General features: G+C 42.1%; 1 protein-coding gene across 3 annotated transcripts in view; it reads left to right on the top strand.

Annotated features, from left to right (window-relative positions):
• ERICH3 (glutamate rich 3) overlaps positions 1 to 16,984 on the top strand; it is a 569,740-nt gene that overhangs the window by 142,188 nt on the left and 410,568 nt on the right. For all 3 annotated transcript variants that reach the window (XM_086953866.1, XM_086953868.1, XM_086953865.1), the window contains exon 5: positions 14,764 to 14,892. In XM_086953866.1, coding sequence (XP_086809992.1) covers positions 14,764 to 14,892 — 129 coding nt within the window. The remainder of the gene's footprint in view (positions 1 to 14,763; positions 14,893 to 16,984) is intronic.

The following is a 16,984-nucleotide window of genomic DNA, read 5'->3' as shown; positions in this document are numbered from 1 at the left end:
TGCTGCAAATTTGGGGTGTTGTAAGAGACTTCTGCTCCTACCCATGGAGTGGTGTAGAAGGTGAGTGGAGACACTACTGCCATCACCCATGTGCTCTTCTGCCAAAATGCAGTTTCAGCAGGCACTACCCCACTGAGACGTTCTTGCATATATCTAAACCAGACACAGTGGAATGGAGTGAATCTGCAAAGAAATCGGCATTGCAGTAAAGTTTGATAAGCGTATGAAATGAAGGCTAAGGCATATTATGTAAGGCATGCAGTATAGATAATAACAAAAGGCCCATCTCTCTAGAGTCTAGATGTATAAAAAGTGCAACAAATTCATGGAAGAAAAGGAAAAGCGCGACGAACATCGAAGGTATAGAAGTCATGAGTATCAAAAATGTTACTTAACTAAAATATAGTGGTATAGTCCAGGTTTAGACATCATTTCCTTTTTCCCCTTAGAGAATGGATCCTTTTCCACAAAGCACTCGTTGGGGACCCTGCATTTACTATCAGAAGGACGCATCATATTTGCATACACCAGGAATCTTGAATTGATTTTTAGTAACACACACACAGGTCTAAGACAGGGAATGATTCAAACGCTGACTAGTTCCAGCCCTGATGAAGACCGTTAACCCCAGAGTAGTTCTAATGGGGACGACCTTGTATACCATCTTTAAGGTAACAGGGAGTCCCTAATAAATACGTAGGTATGTTAGGTATGTTAAAATGTATAAAATGCTAAACAATAAAATCATTAATACATGCACTGGGGTTTATGCACTGGGGTCTATGCACTTTCAGTGGCACATCCACAAACCGGTTTATAAGTACAAATGGCCCAAATAATCGTGATAAATTGGACTATATCAGACATGCGAATAAACTACTTGGACTGTTACTGTGTTAGTTGGTGAAGTATTCACATACATTTATTGATGATTGATAGTCAAGCTGTTTTTTCCACAAGCTCTTACACAAAATGAAGATGGTTACACAATTACATACGGTTCTCACTTTCGTTAATTGCATAAAAACTGGGTTTATAAAATATTAAAACATAGCATCATAGAATATCTAATAGTAAAATGTCAAAAGATTGTAGGAATCTTGTTGAGAAACAGTGGATGAAATATTGAAGCTGCATTTGTTTAAAATGAATTAATTGTAATCAATTATGTAACGTGATAAACAATTCTGCAGCCTCAGTGATCTGTGCATAAACAAAAGGGAAACAATCTATAACCACGAATAGGAGTCTCACTATGTAATTTGAATTTAGGCCTTCCTCAGCAGTTAATGCAGGGAACACTCTTTAATTCCGAGTCTACCTTTCATCCTTCTCAATTAAGTATAATAAACATGTTTTTGCATATTTTAGATCAACTAGGCTATCATTTCAGGGTGCACAGAATTATCTAGTGGTAAAGTGCCCTTCTGTAAACCTGTTACCACACCTTACCGTTGAACCCCAGGCCATTTTTACCAACCCAATACAGGTTTTTGAGGCAACAATGAGGCATGACCTGCAAATGTGGTTTTACCACATCCAAAAGCCTGTACTTTTTCGACATTTCCAACCTCGTTTCTCATGAAAATTCCTCAATGTGTCAATGGAATTTGTGTGAGGACAAAATGGAGTGGACAGCGATTTTGAATGTCTTGTAATCCGAATACATGCACAAACATAGTTTGCAACCAACTTCGGATTTACCAGCAATTTAGAATCAGAGGGCCTTAACTGATTGTTCCACAGTGAAGTGTTATGTGGAATTTCATTTATACCATAAAGACTATGAATGTCTTCTGTTAGACCTGGGTATGGTTTTCCCCCTAACTTTTTTGCCTTCAACTCTCCTGTTGGCTAACTTCATTTTTTCTGGCTTTAGGACTCTGCGCACTTTAATACTGCTAACCCAATGCTAGCACCTGTGCTCTCTCCCTAAAACATAGTAGAATTGACTTATACCAAATTGGCATATTTAATTTACTAGTAAGTACTTTGTAAAGTGACACTACCTGTGCCCAGGGCCTGTAAATTAAATGCTACTAGTATGCCTGCAGCACTGATTGTGCCACCTACGTAAGTAGCACTTTAACCATATCTCCAGTCTGCCTTTGCAGCCTGTGAGGTTTTAAACCGATATCTCGACTTGGCAAAATAAACCTTTTTGCCATGCCCAAACTGTCACGTGGCCCATAGGGACATTGTCGTCTTCACTAAGTTAGCATAAGCATGCTGCAGCTTGCTTGCTGCTTTGCGCACGTTACTACACGTCTTTATTTTTTGCAATCATTTCTATGGCTGTTTTCACATGAGAACTCATCGTTGTGTTCACTCACTGCATGTTCCTGGGATTTTGACTGAAAATTATGTGCAAGGTCGAACAACAATCTCCCTTGTTATTTTGTTCTGGCCAGGCCTTAGCCAAAACATACCGATGCAGCTGTTGTTTGGACAAATATACTTTGGTTTTATGAGAATACACAAATAGGTAGCACACACTTGGAGTGGTTCCTTTCCTGGGAAAAGAGCGAGACAGCACCTATGATATAGATCTACCATCTATAGGTAAAGGTATAGGGTCTGCTGACAAAACCCAGAGATCTTCTAATATATAATATTACTACTTTGTAGCAAGGGGAGGGAGGTTAGGCTTTGTTATCTTTTTATTATGACATCTTCCTTCATGATATATGGACTAGCTGCTATGCTGACTGTATTTATACTATGCATTTTCCTGCTTGTTGTGGGACGTATACTGCATGTTAGGGCACGTTAGTTACAATAAATATTTTAAACTGTTTTCGTGTCTCTGTCAGATCTTATTGTGGGCAAGTAAAAGAGTGAGAGCAAAAGGGTGTGACTTGTTACCACGATTCCTGAGAGATCAGGGAGTGTTGTGTTGTGGGGTGTCTAATCACTTGTTTCTCATAGTTCTGTGTTTGTGTAGAATCCCTGCAGCCTACCTTTTTAATGCTTGTCCTGGTAGTGAAAAGCTCTTAAGTTCGTTGTTCACTACTGCAAAGACTACCGCTCCCATAGTCTAAAATTTTAATTACTTTAGTACATCTAATAAGTGATAATTTCCAAAAAAGAGTGGGTAACCAGTTCATGTTTGATGTCTATTGAACAGCAATGAAAAATCCTCTCTCATGGTGAAGTTGGATTTTGAATTACAATTCTAAAAGTTTGGCGTTTTCCTGCCTTAGCCTGTCTCTGGGTTACATGACTGAGTGTAGCTGACAGATGGGCTTTGTGTATTTCTCCTAGACAGCCACACACAATTTAGATTGTAGATGTATTCCTGGATGGGCCATCACTGGCAGGATTAATGGGTGGGTGGAGCTGGGCACTGGCCTACTTACACGTCATCTTGCCTCCATTGTTTTTTGCAATTTCCATTGATAAGGGGGCATACCCACTGTAGTTAATCTGGATCAATGACCGGGAAGGCAGGATGCCTGGGGAATTCAAAGGGAAACCTCTAAAAGCTTTTCCCACTTCAAAGGAAGGCCCAGGTTTAAATATTGGACCCCACAAACCATCTCTTCTGTACACTTCTGGATATGTGGATACTCTGGACTACTACTCTACTGGAGTACTGCAGTGAAGGAACTGCTGCCCTGCTGTGCTGACCTGCTGACTGCTGCCCTTTTGCCTGAGTGAGAAGGACTGGACTTGTATCTGTTCATCCCTGGACCTCAAATTGACTCGCAAGGACACCTCACTAGAGCCTCAGGAACAGAAGTCTCCAACAACGTTCAACCCAGTACCTGGACTCTGACATCTGTGAGTTCTACCCTGCCAAGTGCTGCCACCTTAGTACTCAAGCCTTGGAAGTGGGCCTGAAGGTACTCTGTCAGCCCATCTGTAGGCCCAGCAGAACTGATGCATCTCCTCTGCTGAAGGCTCCCGTTCCAAGCAGAATCAACTCATCGCCTCTACTACAAGGGTTCTCCCGATGCCTGGACTCCACACCGACCCGCAGCCAGGTTTGGAGCCGCCGCCTGTGTGAAGCTTCCCGACATATAGCCCTTGTCGACAGCAACCTTGACCACTATGCAGGTTCTCGCATCGGAGCCTTACAGCTCTTCGGAACTGGTGCATTGCTTGACTGCAACGCTTTCCCGCCACCAGACTTCACATCACAAGTCCTCATCAATGGGATCCTCAACAGCGATGCAGGACCTCACATCGCAGCTTCACTGCTCCTCAGAACTAACGCATTGCCCTACTGTGCAATGCTCCCTGCTGCAGAACCTCATAACGCTCTGCACTCAGGGTTTAAGGTACTCTTCTTCAGCAGACCTAACTGGATCATTATAAGTGGCCTACAGTCCATCACAGTCGGCCTAACTTATGACTTTGTGTACCAGCACGACTAAGGGCCCGATGTAGGTACCAAATACCGGTCGGAAACGGCCGATTTCGTCCGTTTCCGACCGGTATTTGGCCTACTGAGATGTAGGGGACCTTTTTTTGTCCGATTCGGTATTTTACCAATTCGGTAAAATTACTGAATCGGAAAAATACCGAATCGGTAAGTTTACCGATTTTTCAAATTCGGGATGTAGTTGGGACTACTTTCAGTCCCACAGGCCCTTCAGATTCGGTATTTTAACACCCAATCCAATTGGGTGTTAAAATACCGAATCCAGGTGTGCATGCACATGTGTGCATGCACACCTATGCCATGTCACAGACAGACATGCCCTTAGGGCATGTCTGTGTGCCACATGGCACACAAGCCAGTATTGGGGGTGCTAGAGGGTGTCAAAGTGACGCCCCCTGCACCCTTGCAGAAATCGGTAATTACCGAATCGGTAATGCCCATTGATTCCTATGGGCTTCAATGCCCATAGGAATCAATGGGCATTACCGATTCGGTATTTACCGAATCGGTAAATACCGATTCCTTCCGATTCGGTAATTTTTAAAATAATATTACCTACATCTGCCCTTCTCTTTTTTACCACTTCTTAAATACCGATTCGGTATGAATCGGTATTTATGAAGTGGTAAAAAAGAATTACCTACATCGGGCCCTAAATATCCACAGTAGGTGCTTGGACTTTTGGTGCTATTTTCACTAAAATCTTAAAGTCTTTCAAATCTTTCAAATTGTGTATATCTGGCTCTACTGATTTCATTTTTGTCGTTTTCGTCAAGCTTTTTAAATTAAAATATACTCTATTTTTGTGAATTGGTGTGGGACTTTTCAAGTATCTTGTTTTCACCTTATTACTGTTTCAAATGCTGCACAAATACTTTACACATTGCTCTATGCCAAGCTACCAGAGGTTTGAGCACAGGTTGATTAGAATTTTGCTTTTGCCTCACCCTGCTAGGGATTGTGGTTGCTGCTTGAGCATGGTTTCACCCCCTCAACCAGTAACCCCATTTATCACACCTCAAAAGAAAGTAGATCCATTTGAAGAGCTGTGTAGATGAACATAACCAGGATTTCGAAAAAAAGAAAGTAAAGATACTGTAGAGAAATGGTTAATGGCATTCCAGTAGTCACACTCGAGAGGGTTGCAGCTTTGCATTCCTGCTTCTCTTTACATTAATTAACTGACTGACTACCTTCCTGCATTAATCACAAGAGAAACCGGAAATAGAATTATTATTATGGACTGAAGATAAGAAGGGTTCAAGAGTAAGAGCAAAAAGAAGGTGGGAGAGAGGACAACCTTGATGGACTCCTCGTTGAAGGGGAAAATAGGATGAAACGTAACAGTTGATTAGTAACTACACTCTAGGAACAGTATATAATAAAGAAATAAGTGAGATCAACTTGGGGCCAAATCCATGCCACTTAAGAGCCGCAAATAAAAAGGACCAATCCACTCTATTGAATGCCTTTTCAGCACCAACAGAATTGGCCGCTAAAGATGTGGAGAGGGAGGTAGTCTTATTTAAAACATTAAAAATAAAAGCGAAAGTTATCCGAAGTAAATTTTTGTGACACAAAATTAAAACAACATTTTTCTTATTCCCAGTAGGAGAGAATAGAACTGAACCCATCCAACCTCGTTTTAATTTTAATGCCTCAGTTTCTGTAAGATGGGTCTCTTGTAAAAGGACCAAATAAGGGTTATAAGAGGCAAGATGAGACAGTATTCTCTGTCTCTTGATAGGGTTAATAAAACCTTTCACATTCCATGAAATAACTCTGAAATTCAAGTCATCAAAAATACATAAAGAACAAAGGATGCAATTGTCATGTTTCAGGCCGCCGAACGCGCGTAAGTCGCCAAAGGATGAAAAAACTACAACTCCTGGCATGCCGCGCTGACGTCGCGTTCCAACGCGAGCTGCGCGCGCATGCCAGGAAATAAAGAGTGTGTTCAAACGGCGGTGGAGCGCCGATAATTCCGTTTGCGGTGGCGTTTCCTGTGTCTGTGCGTGTGGAGGCGGTAAGAGGCGTCTGGCGACTCCTTTTTTGCTCCATAATCGTGAGTACTCTGTTCTCGGTGAGGTGTGTGGCGTTGGTAGCTTCGATCCCAACAACACACCCACTACCTGTGGGATTTGTTCAGAGGGGCACTCAGTGCCGTGCTACTTGAAGACTCAGTGTTTGATGGTACAGTTACATATTGTGGTGGCTACACGTTGGTTCTGAGGGAAACGGACCCGACTATTGAGCAATGTTGAACTGAGCCTTCACTTTTGTATATACTTTTGGACCAACACTGATCTGAGTCTTCACTGGTGTACATAGTTGTATATAGTGTGATTACAGGAAAGCTTGCACAGTGACGATAGGACTCACCTGGAGCTGTTTTTTGAGCCTCGTCATCTTAAGCCCACTCGGAAGGCCATCTGGCAGAGCTTCCTTGGGCGCAAGTTTTGTCAAACCCATCATAGAGTGAGATCTAACTCTGTTGTTCAAGTGGGAAGTATTCACTTGCTGTGTCTTCCGGAAGCAATTCGGAGGAGTGCAGCGTTCATTATAATTTGCTTATCTCGTTATAACAGGAGACAGGAGGGGTATTGGAAAGGTCAAACAAAGGAACTGTGTGGCTGCCCATTGAAAGAAACTTACGTGTTACATTGGGGTATATGTAGTGCTCTATGTTTTGAGACCATAACCAACAATCTAGTACTTGGAGAATAGGGAGTGAATCGTGTTTGTTTCTATCCACAGTTGGGCCCAGTTCTTCACCCCACAACCGTCTCCTGTTTCCATTGGATTAGAGCTTTGTGTATTTTCCTTTACAGGTATTGAATGGTGATCAGTGGGGGGAGGAGGCGCGGGGTAGAGATTATAGAGCACCTTAGTGTAGTATAGGGAGTTAGGGTGCTTTAATATCTTTTTCTTTGTCGTTACAGATCTCCCTCCCCGCTGTCCCCTTGCTTTCCCGCGGCCTGCTGCATTCTCTTAGTAGTTCTGTGTTTATACCATTGAACGCTGAGGTCGTTCGGTAGGGCCGGGATTGGACTCTCATCACAGCCCCGAGGAAGTGTGGAGCCGAGCCTGATAGCAATAATGAAGGAGTGACGCATACAACAAATAAATAGATAAAGAAAGAAATAGAAAATCCAGTAGAAAACGGAAGAGTAGAAGAGCATTGAGGAAGAAGAGGGAATAAAAAAGATGAAAAGAGAAGGAGGGAAGTAAAGAAAGAGTAAGAACAAAAGAAGACAGTACATGTCAAAAGGACGACTGTAATATGTACTCTAAAGAAACAAGGAAAAGAATGAGAGGCAGCAAGGGACAATGAAGACAGCACACCCAACAAGGGGCAACACAGCACACCAGCACATCTATAAAACAATTAGAAGCAGGAGCGGAAACATGGAACACAAATGGAATCTGGAAAAATACATTAAACCTGTAAAAGGTAACAAATAAACATTGAATAAATTGACGCTGGGATGCATATTTCAACAACAGGACACTTAATAAGAATACAAAATCAGATAAAAACATGGAGAAGACAAAAATGTACCTGTGAAGGAAACAATGGGTAATTAAATCGGATCTAGATATAACAATGGAATTTAAAAAATAGGAAATAAGACAACTTCAATGAGATAATGCAACAAAGGTAAAATACAAGAATCAAGAGCCAGACGAAGAGGGAGACGTCTCCATTGACGTAGTAGAGTGAGATTGAATAAGTCTGCGGAGGTCAGCTGGATCCTCAAAAGTGGAAGTCTTGTTGAGAAAGGTGACATGGAAGAGACATGGATGGAATAAACCATATCTTGCACCTAAGGAACGAAAAGAAGGGCAAAGATCCAGAAACTCTTTTCGACGTTTAGCAGTCATTGAAGAGACATCTGCAGAAATAAATACTTTGGTACCATGCCAGGCAAGATTCTTTTTGGATTTAGCTACATTCAGAACCAGCAAAAGGTCAGTGAATTGCAAAAATACAATAATTATGCCACGGGCTTAGAAGGCGCAGAAAAGGAAGAAAGGTGGGGACCCAATCTATGAGCATGTTGAGTATTCAATTTGGTGGTAGCGGGGAGCTCCAAAAACGAAGGCAAAAAAGATGCAAAGTATGTGACTGGGTCATCTCCTTCAAGTCCTTCAGGAAGTTCATAAATGTGCAAATTATTGCGACAGTTTCTATTATCCAAATCCTCAGACACTCTTTTCAGCTGTGAGACCTCTAACTCCAACAAGGACAACTTGGCAGATGAGACTTGTACGTCATCAAGTTGATGTTCCACCACCGTGATACTGGAATCCATGGAAGACCATTTGTCGTCCAACATTTGTAAACGATAATTAGTTTCTTCAATGAATGGATGGTGGGCCTTTCCTCCCAACCCATGTCCAAGGAGACAGGATAGGCAGACTTAGGGGGAGAAGGAGGGTCATGTTTAAGTCTCTTGCCTGTAGTGGAGGATAACGGCCCTTTAGACAATAAGGTTGTGGTACTTCCTGCAAAATCAAGGCAGTCACCGCTTGATGGTAATTTGAGATAAACAAGAACATGTATTAAATGTATAGGCACTGGTTCCAGAGGTGGCAGGAGAATTTGCTGCAAATTTGGGGTGTTGTAAGAGACTTCTGCTCCTACCCATGGAGTGGTGTAGAAGGTGAGTGGAGACACTACTGCCATCGCCCATGTACTCTTCTGCCAAAATGCAGTTTCAGCAGGCACTACCCCACTGAGACGTTCTTGCATATATCTAAACCAGACACAGTGGAATGGAGTGAATCTGCAAAGAAATCGGCATTGCAGTAAAGTTTGATAAGCGTATGAAATGAAGGCTAAGGCATATTATGTAAGGCATGCAGTATAGATAATAACAAAAGGCCCATCTCTCTAGAGTCTAGATGTATAAAAAGTGCAACAAATTCATGGAAGAAAAGGAAAAGCGCGACGAACATCGAAGGTATAGAAGTCATGAGTATCACAAATGTTACTTAACTAAAATATAGTGGTATAGTCCAGGTTTAGACATCATTTCCTTTTTCCCCTTAGAGAATGGATCCTTTTCCACAAAGCACTCGTTGGGGACCCTGCATTTACTATCAGAAGGACGCATCATATTTGCATACACCAGGAATCTTGAATTGATTTTTAGTAACACACACAGGTCTAAGACAGGGAATGATTCAAACGCTGACTAGTTCCAGCCCTGATGAAGACCGTTAACCCCAGAGTAGTTCTAATGGGGACGACCTTGTATACCATCTTTAAGGTAACAGGGAGTCCCTAATAAATACGTAGGTATGTTAGGTATGTTAAAATGTATAAAATGCTAAACAATAAAATCATTAATACATGCACTGGGGTTTATGCACTGGGGTCTATGCACTTTCAGTGGCACATCCACAAACCGGTTTATAAGTACAAATGGCCCAAATAATCGTGATAAATTGGACTATATCAGACATGCGAATAAACTACTTGGACTGTTACTGTGTTAGTTGGTGAAGTATTCACATACATTTATTGATGATTGATAGTCAAGCTGTTTTTTCCACAAGCTCTTACACAAAATGAAGATGGTTACACAATTACATATATTTGATACTGAATACGGTTCTCACTTTCGTTAATTGCATAAAAACTGGGTTTATAAAATATTAAAACATAGCATCATAGAATATCTAATAGTAAAATGTCAAAAGATTGTAGGAATCTTGTTGAGAAACAGTGGATGAAATATTGAAGCTGCATTTGTTTAAAATGAATTAATTGTAATCAATTATGTAACGTGATAAACAATTCTGCAGCCTCAGTGATCTGTGCATAAACAAAAGGGAAACAATCTATAACCACGAATAGGAGTCTCACTATGTAATTTGAATTTAGGCCTTCCTCAGCAGTTAATGCAGGGAACACTCTTTAATTCCGAGTCTACCTTTCATCCTTCTCAATTAAGTATAATAAACATGTTTTTGCATATTTTAGATCAACTAGGCTATCATTTCAGGGTGCACAGAATTATCTAGTGGTAAAGTGCCCTTCTGTAAACCTGTTACCACACCTTACCGTTGAACCCCAGGCCATTTTTACCAACCCAATACAGGTTTTTGAGGCAACAATGAGGCATGACCTGCAAATGTGGTTTTACCACATCCAAAAGCCTGTACTTTTTCGACATTTCCAACCTCGTTTCTCATGAAAATTCCTCAATGTGTCAATGGAATTTGTGTGAGGACAAAATGGAGTGGACAGCGATTTTGAATGTCTTGTAATCCGAATACATGCACAAACATAGTTTGCAACCAACTTCGGATTTACCAGCAATTTAGAATCAGAGGGCCTTAACTGATTGTTCCACAGTGAAGTGTTATGTGGAATTTCATTTATACCATAAAGACTATGAATGTCTTCTGTTAGACCTGGGTATGGTTTTCCCCCTAACTTTTTTGCCTTCAACTCTCCTGTTGGCTAACTTCATTTTTTCTGGCTTTAGGACTCTGCGCACTTTAATACTGCTAACCCAATGCTAGCACCTGTGCTCTCTCCCTAAAACATAGTAGAATTGACTTATACCAAATTGGCATATTTAATTTACTAGTAAGTACTTTGTAAAGTGACACTACCTGTGCCCAGGGCCTGTAAATTAAATGCTACTAGTATGCCTGCAGCACTGATTGTGCCACCTACGTAAGTAGCACTTTAACCATATCTCCAGTCTGCCTTTGCAGCCTGTGAGGTTTTAAACCGATATCTCGACTTGGCAAAATAAACCTTTTTGCCATGCCCAAACTGTCACGTGGCCCATAGGGACATTGTCGTCTTCACTAAGTTAGCATAAGCATGCTGCAGCTTGCTTGCTGCTTTGCGCACGTTACTACACGTCTTTATTTTTTGCAATCATTTCTATGGCTGTTTTCACATGAGAACTCATCGTTGTGTTCACTCACTGCATGTTCCTGGGATTTTGACTGAAAATTATGTGCAAGGTCGAACAACAATCTCCCTTGTTATTTTGTTCTGGCCAGGCCTTAGCCAAAACATACCGATGCAGCTGTTGTTTGGACAAATATACTTTGGTTTTATGAGAATACACAAATAGGTAGCACACACTTGGAGTGGTTCCTTTCCTGGGAAAAGAGCGAGACAGCACCTATGATATAGATCTACCATCTATAGGTAAAGGTATAGGGTCTGCTGACAAAACCCAGAGATCTTCTAATATATAATATTACTACTTTGTAGCAAGGGGAGGGAGGTTAGGCTTTGTTATCTTTTTATTATGACATCTTCCTTCATGATATATGGACTAGCTGCTATGCTGACTGTATTTATACTATGCATTTTCCTGCTTGTTGTGGGACGTATACTGCATGTTAGGGCACGTTAGTTACAATAAATATTTTAAACTGTTTTCGTGTCTCTGTCAGATCTTATTGTGGGCAAGTAAAAGAGTGAGAGCAAAAGGGTGTGACTTGTTACCACGATTCCTGAGAGATCAGGGAGTGTTGTGTTGTGGGGTGTCTAATCACTTGTTTCTCATAGTTCTGTGTTTGTGTAGAATCCCTGCAGCCTACCTTTTTAATGCTTGTCCTGGTAGTGAAAAGCTCTTAAGTTCGTTTTTCACTACTGCAAAGACTACCGCTCCCATAGTCTAAAATTTTAATTACTTTAGTACATCTAATAAGTGATAATTTCCAAAAAAGAGTGGGTAACCAGTTCATGTTTGATGTCTATTGAACAGCAATGAAAAATCCTCTCTCATGGTGAAGTTGGATTTTGAATTACAATTCTAAAAGTTTGGCGTTTTCCTGCCTTAGCCTGTCTCTGGGTTACATGACTGAGTGTAGCTGACAGATGGGCTTTGTGTATTTCTCCTAGACAGCCACACACAATTTAGATTGTAGATGTATTCCTGGATGGGCAATCACTGGCAGGATTAATGGGTGGGTGGAGCTGGGCACTGGCCTACTTACACGTCATCTTGCCTCCATTGTTTTTTGCAATTTCCATTGATAAGGGGGCATACCCACTGTAGTTAATCTGGATCAATGACCGGGAAGGCAGGATGCCTGGGGAATTCAAAGGGAAACCTCTAAAAGCTTTTCCCACTTCAAAGGAAGGCCCAGGTTTAAATATTGGACCCCACAAACCATCTCTTCTGTACACTTCTGGATATGTGGATACTCTGGACTACTACTCTACTGGAGTACTGCAGTGAAGGAACTGCTGCCCTGCTGTGCTGACCTGCTGACTGCTGCCCTTTTGCCTGAGTGAGAAGGACTGGACTTGTATCTGTTCATCCCTGGACCTCAAATTGACTCGCAAGGACACCTCACTAGAGCCTCAGGAACAGAAGTCTCCAACAACGTTCAACCCAGTACCTGGACTCTGACATCTGTGAGTTCTACCCTGCCAAGTGCTGCCACCTTAGTACTCAAGCCTTGGAAGTGGGCCTGAAGGTACTCTGTCAGCCCATCTGTAGGCCCAGCAGAACTGATGCATCTCCTCTGCTGAAGGCTCCCGTTCCAAGCAGAATCAACTCATCGCCTCTACTACAAGGGTTCTCCCGATGCCTGGACTCCACACCGACCCGCAGCCAGGTTTGGAGCCGCCGCCTGTGTGAAGCTTCCCGACATATAGCCCTTGTCGACAGCAACCTTGACCACTATGCAGGTTCTCGCATCGGAGCCTTACAGCTCTTCGGAACTGGTGCATTGCTTGACTGCAACGCTTTCCCGCCACCAGACTTCACATCACAAGCCCTCATCAATGGGATCCTCAACAGCGATGCAGGACCTCACATCGCAGCTTCACTGCTCCTCAGAACTAACGCATTGCCCTACTGTGCAATGCTCCCTGCTGCAGAACCTCATAACGCTCTGCACTCAGGGTTTAAGGTACTCTTCTTCAGCAGACCTAACTGGATCATTATAAGTGGCCTACAGTCCATCACAGTCGGCCTAACTTATGACTTTGTGTACCAGCACGACTAAGGGCCCGATGTAGGTACCAAATACCGGTCGGAAACGGCCGATTTCGTCCGTTTCCGACCGGTATTTGGCCTACTGAGATGTAGGGGACCTTTTTTTGTCCGATTCGGTATTTTACCAATTCGGTAAAATTACTGAATCGGAAAAATACCGAATCGGTAAGTTTACCGATTTTTCAAATTCGGGATGTAGTTGGGACTACTTTCAGTCCCACAGGCCCTTCAGATTCGGTATTTTAACACCCAATCCAATTGGGTGTTAAAATACCGAATCCAGGTGTGCATGCACATGTGTGCATGCACACCTATGCCATGTCACAGACAGACATGCCCTTAGGGCATGTCTGTGTGCCACATGGCACACAAGCCAGTATTGGGGGTGCTAGAGGGTGTCAAAGTGACGCCCCCTGCACCCTTGCAGAAATCGGTAATTACCGAATCTGTAATGCCCATTGATTCCTATGGGCTTCAATGCCCATAGGAATCAATGGGCATTACCGATTCGGTATTTACCGAATCGGTAAATACCGATTCCTTCCGATTCGGTAATTTTAAAAATAATATTACCTACATCTGCCCTTCTCTTTTTTACCACTTCTTAAATACCGATTCGGTATGAATCGGTATTTATGAAGTGGTAAAAAAGATTTACCTACATCGGGCCCTAAATATCCACAGTAGGTGCTTGGACTTTTGGTGCTATGTTCACTAAAATCTTAAAGTCTTTCAAATCTTTAAAATTGTGTATATCTGGCTCTACTGATTTCATTTTTGTCGTTTTCGTCAAGCTTTTTAAATTAAAATATACTCTATTTTTGTGAATTGGTGTGGGACTTTTCAAGTATCTTGTTTTCACCTTATTACTGTTTCAAATGCTGCACAAATACTTTACACATTGCTCTATGCCAAGCTACCAGAGGTTTGAGCACAGGTTGATTAGAATTTTGCTTTTGCCTCACCCTGCTAGGGATTGTGGTTGCTGCTTGAGCATGGTTTCACCCCCTCAACCAGTAACCCCATTTATCACACCTCAAAAGAAAGTAGATCCATTTGAAGAGCTGTGTAGATGAACATAACCAGGATTTCGAAAAAAAGAAAGTAAAGATACTGTAGAGAAATGGTTAATGGCATTCCAGTAGTCACACTCGAGAGGGTTGCAGCTTTGCATTCCTGCTTCTCTTTACATTAATTAACTGACTGACTACCTTCCTGCATTAATCACACACTGTAACAAAAAGGGCATCTCAACCCAAATTAAGCCTTTTTGCATTTACCTATGAATATTTCCTTTAGCATGACACCGTCAGCTTTAGCAGTGTTGAATTAATTGTTCTGCTGTCTTGTGAATAAATAAAAATGAAAACTGTCTTATCTCCGTAGGTTGATCGGTCAAAAAGACCTGAGGAAGATGGCATTCCTTTGTTTTCTCCACGTCCACCAACTGGTCCCAAAAGCAGCTATGGCCGCAACAACCTACATGATGGAGACCAATCAGATTCCTCCGAATCGGTAAGTGATTCTACATATACCACAAAAACCGAAACACTATATGTATGCATAGATAATGTGACTTTAAAAAAACCATTATTTATAATTTTTTCAACAAATACATACAGTAAAGCCAATTACCCGATTTATAAAAATAATGTTTTTTAATGTAGTACAACAGTATACCCAACAGAAGAAAGGGATACATATGGTAAACAAGAGACATATATGACAAGAAAAAACTGTAGATAATAATAAAAAGGAGAACATTAGGCCAAGTCCTTTAGCCCGGCTGCTACTGTGTGGAGGGTGCGAACTCCCCAATATAGGGAGATTTGTTGTTTGGCTAATGGTAGAGCAATAGCAGTAAAACAACGTAGCCCCAGTGGTAGTGGCTTAAAATACCCAAATAAAGCCACAAGAAGGTCAGCAGAGAGTGCTTGCTCGATCATGAGAGACATAGTGGAGAAGGTATCCTTCCAAAAGGATGCTATCATCACACAAGTCCATGTCAGGTGGGAGACGTCTGCATGATTTACCTGACATTTTGGGCACTTATGGGATCTATTGGGATCAAATTTTGACAGCTCCTCGGGGGTGGTGTAAGCTCTGTGGAGATATTTATAATGCAATATCTTATGCTGGTGAATACTGAAACGAGTTTGGTCTGCATACAGCAATAATTCCAGACCTTGTCCGAAATAGGAGCACCCAGATCGCGTTCCCTCACAGCCCTGGCTCCCTCTGCTCCAGCAGGTGTCAGCTGTAGGGAAGTTTGATATATTTTAAAGACAAAGTGACCATTGTCTAGGGACGCAATCATTAATGTAAGAGGCAGGAGATCTTTAGGTTCAGTCGTGTAAGTAGGACGCACAGCATATAGTGTGCTATGCAGTCGATGAAATGTGAATCTGTCTATAGTTTACCATTGTCCTCCCTTGGCCATCGTAGAACTGGCTTGAGCATACCATCTATAAACAGTTCACCGGCAACCCCCAAGTCATGAGCATGAGGAGTGTGCTGTACAATTTACTCATGAGTGAGTGGAAACCAAGGGTTGTTTATAAGTGGGTTATGTGGGGAATAGACAGCATCTTCACCAAGGTAGCGTAATATTTTAAACAATGGCCAGATAGTAGTACCAAGGGTCTGAATTGTAATCGGATCACAGGGGAGCCCTTGGGGCAGTATGTTAGCAAGTGAAAGATGTGGTAGTTGTGCCCTTTCAGGTTTAAGGAATGGCAACCGGGTATCTGGATGATACTGGTAGTAATCGTAATGCTCTTGGGCTACATAGAAATAAAGTTGGAGGTCAGGGACTCCAAATCCTCTGCGATCATAAGGGAGTGTAAGGACTTCCCAGCCAATGTGAGTCCGGGAGCCGACCTATACAAGCTGAAAGAGTAAACCTCACAAAGAGGTGAAAAAACTGTTAGTTAGGGCATAGGGAATGTTTAAGATAAGATAAAGAAAGCGAGGCAACACAAGCATTTTAATGATTGCTATATGCCCAACCAAGCCCTGTGGGAGTTTAATCCACTTTTTCACCTGTGTTTTAAAGTTTCGTTAAAACCGGCCCATAGTTGCAACGGATAACCTCAGAGTGCTACCTGTGAATATAAATGCCCAAATACTTGGCGGAATCCATGCACCATGTCAGGCGGAAAAGCAAGGTTTCAAGGCACAGTGGCATCCGTGAGTGGGAATAATTTGGACTTCCTCCAGTTGCTATGTAAACCTTAGAAAACACCAAATTGCTGCACCTCACGCACGAGTGGAGGTAAATTGTCTGTGGGGTCAGGGACCAGCAACACAATATTGTCTGCATAAAGAGAAGCTAATAATGTCCTATGTGGAAATCTAACGCCCCTATGAAGATGTTTTTCCTGCAGATGGTGAACTAAAGGGTCCATGACAATTATAAATATGAGAGGAGAGAGTTGGCAACCCTGTTGGGTACCACGTGTGAAAGAGAAAGGTTCTGTGAGTGTACCATTGAGGCATAGCCAGGCCAATGGGTCTTCGTACAGCAAGCAAATTAATTTACGTTAGGCGTGCCCAGTTTTGTCAGTGTGGCATGGAGGAAGGACCATTCAAGGGAATAGAATGCCTT

The sequence above is a fragment of the Lissotriton vulgaris genome, chromosome 1_1 (assembly GCF_964263255.1).
Source record: "Lissotriton vulgaris chromosome 1_1, aLisVul1.2, whole genome shotgun sequence".
Taxonomy (NCBI): Eukaryota; Metazoa; Chordata; class Amphibia; order Caudata; family Salamandridae; genus Lissotriton; species Lissotriton vulgaris.
The sequence above is the reverse complement of the archived record's forward strand: the minus strand, read 5'-3'. Positions and strand labels throughout refer to the sequence as shown.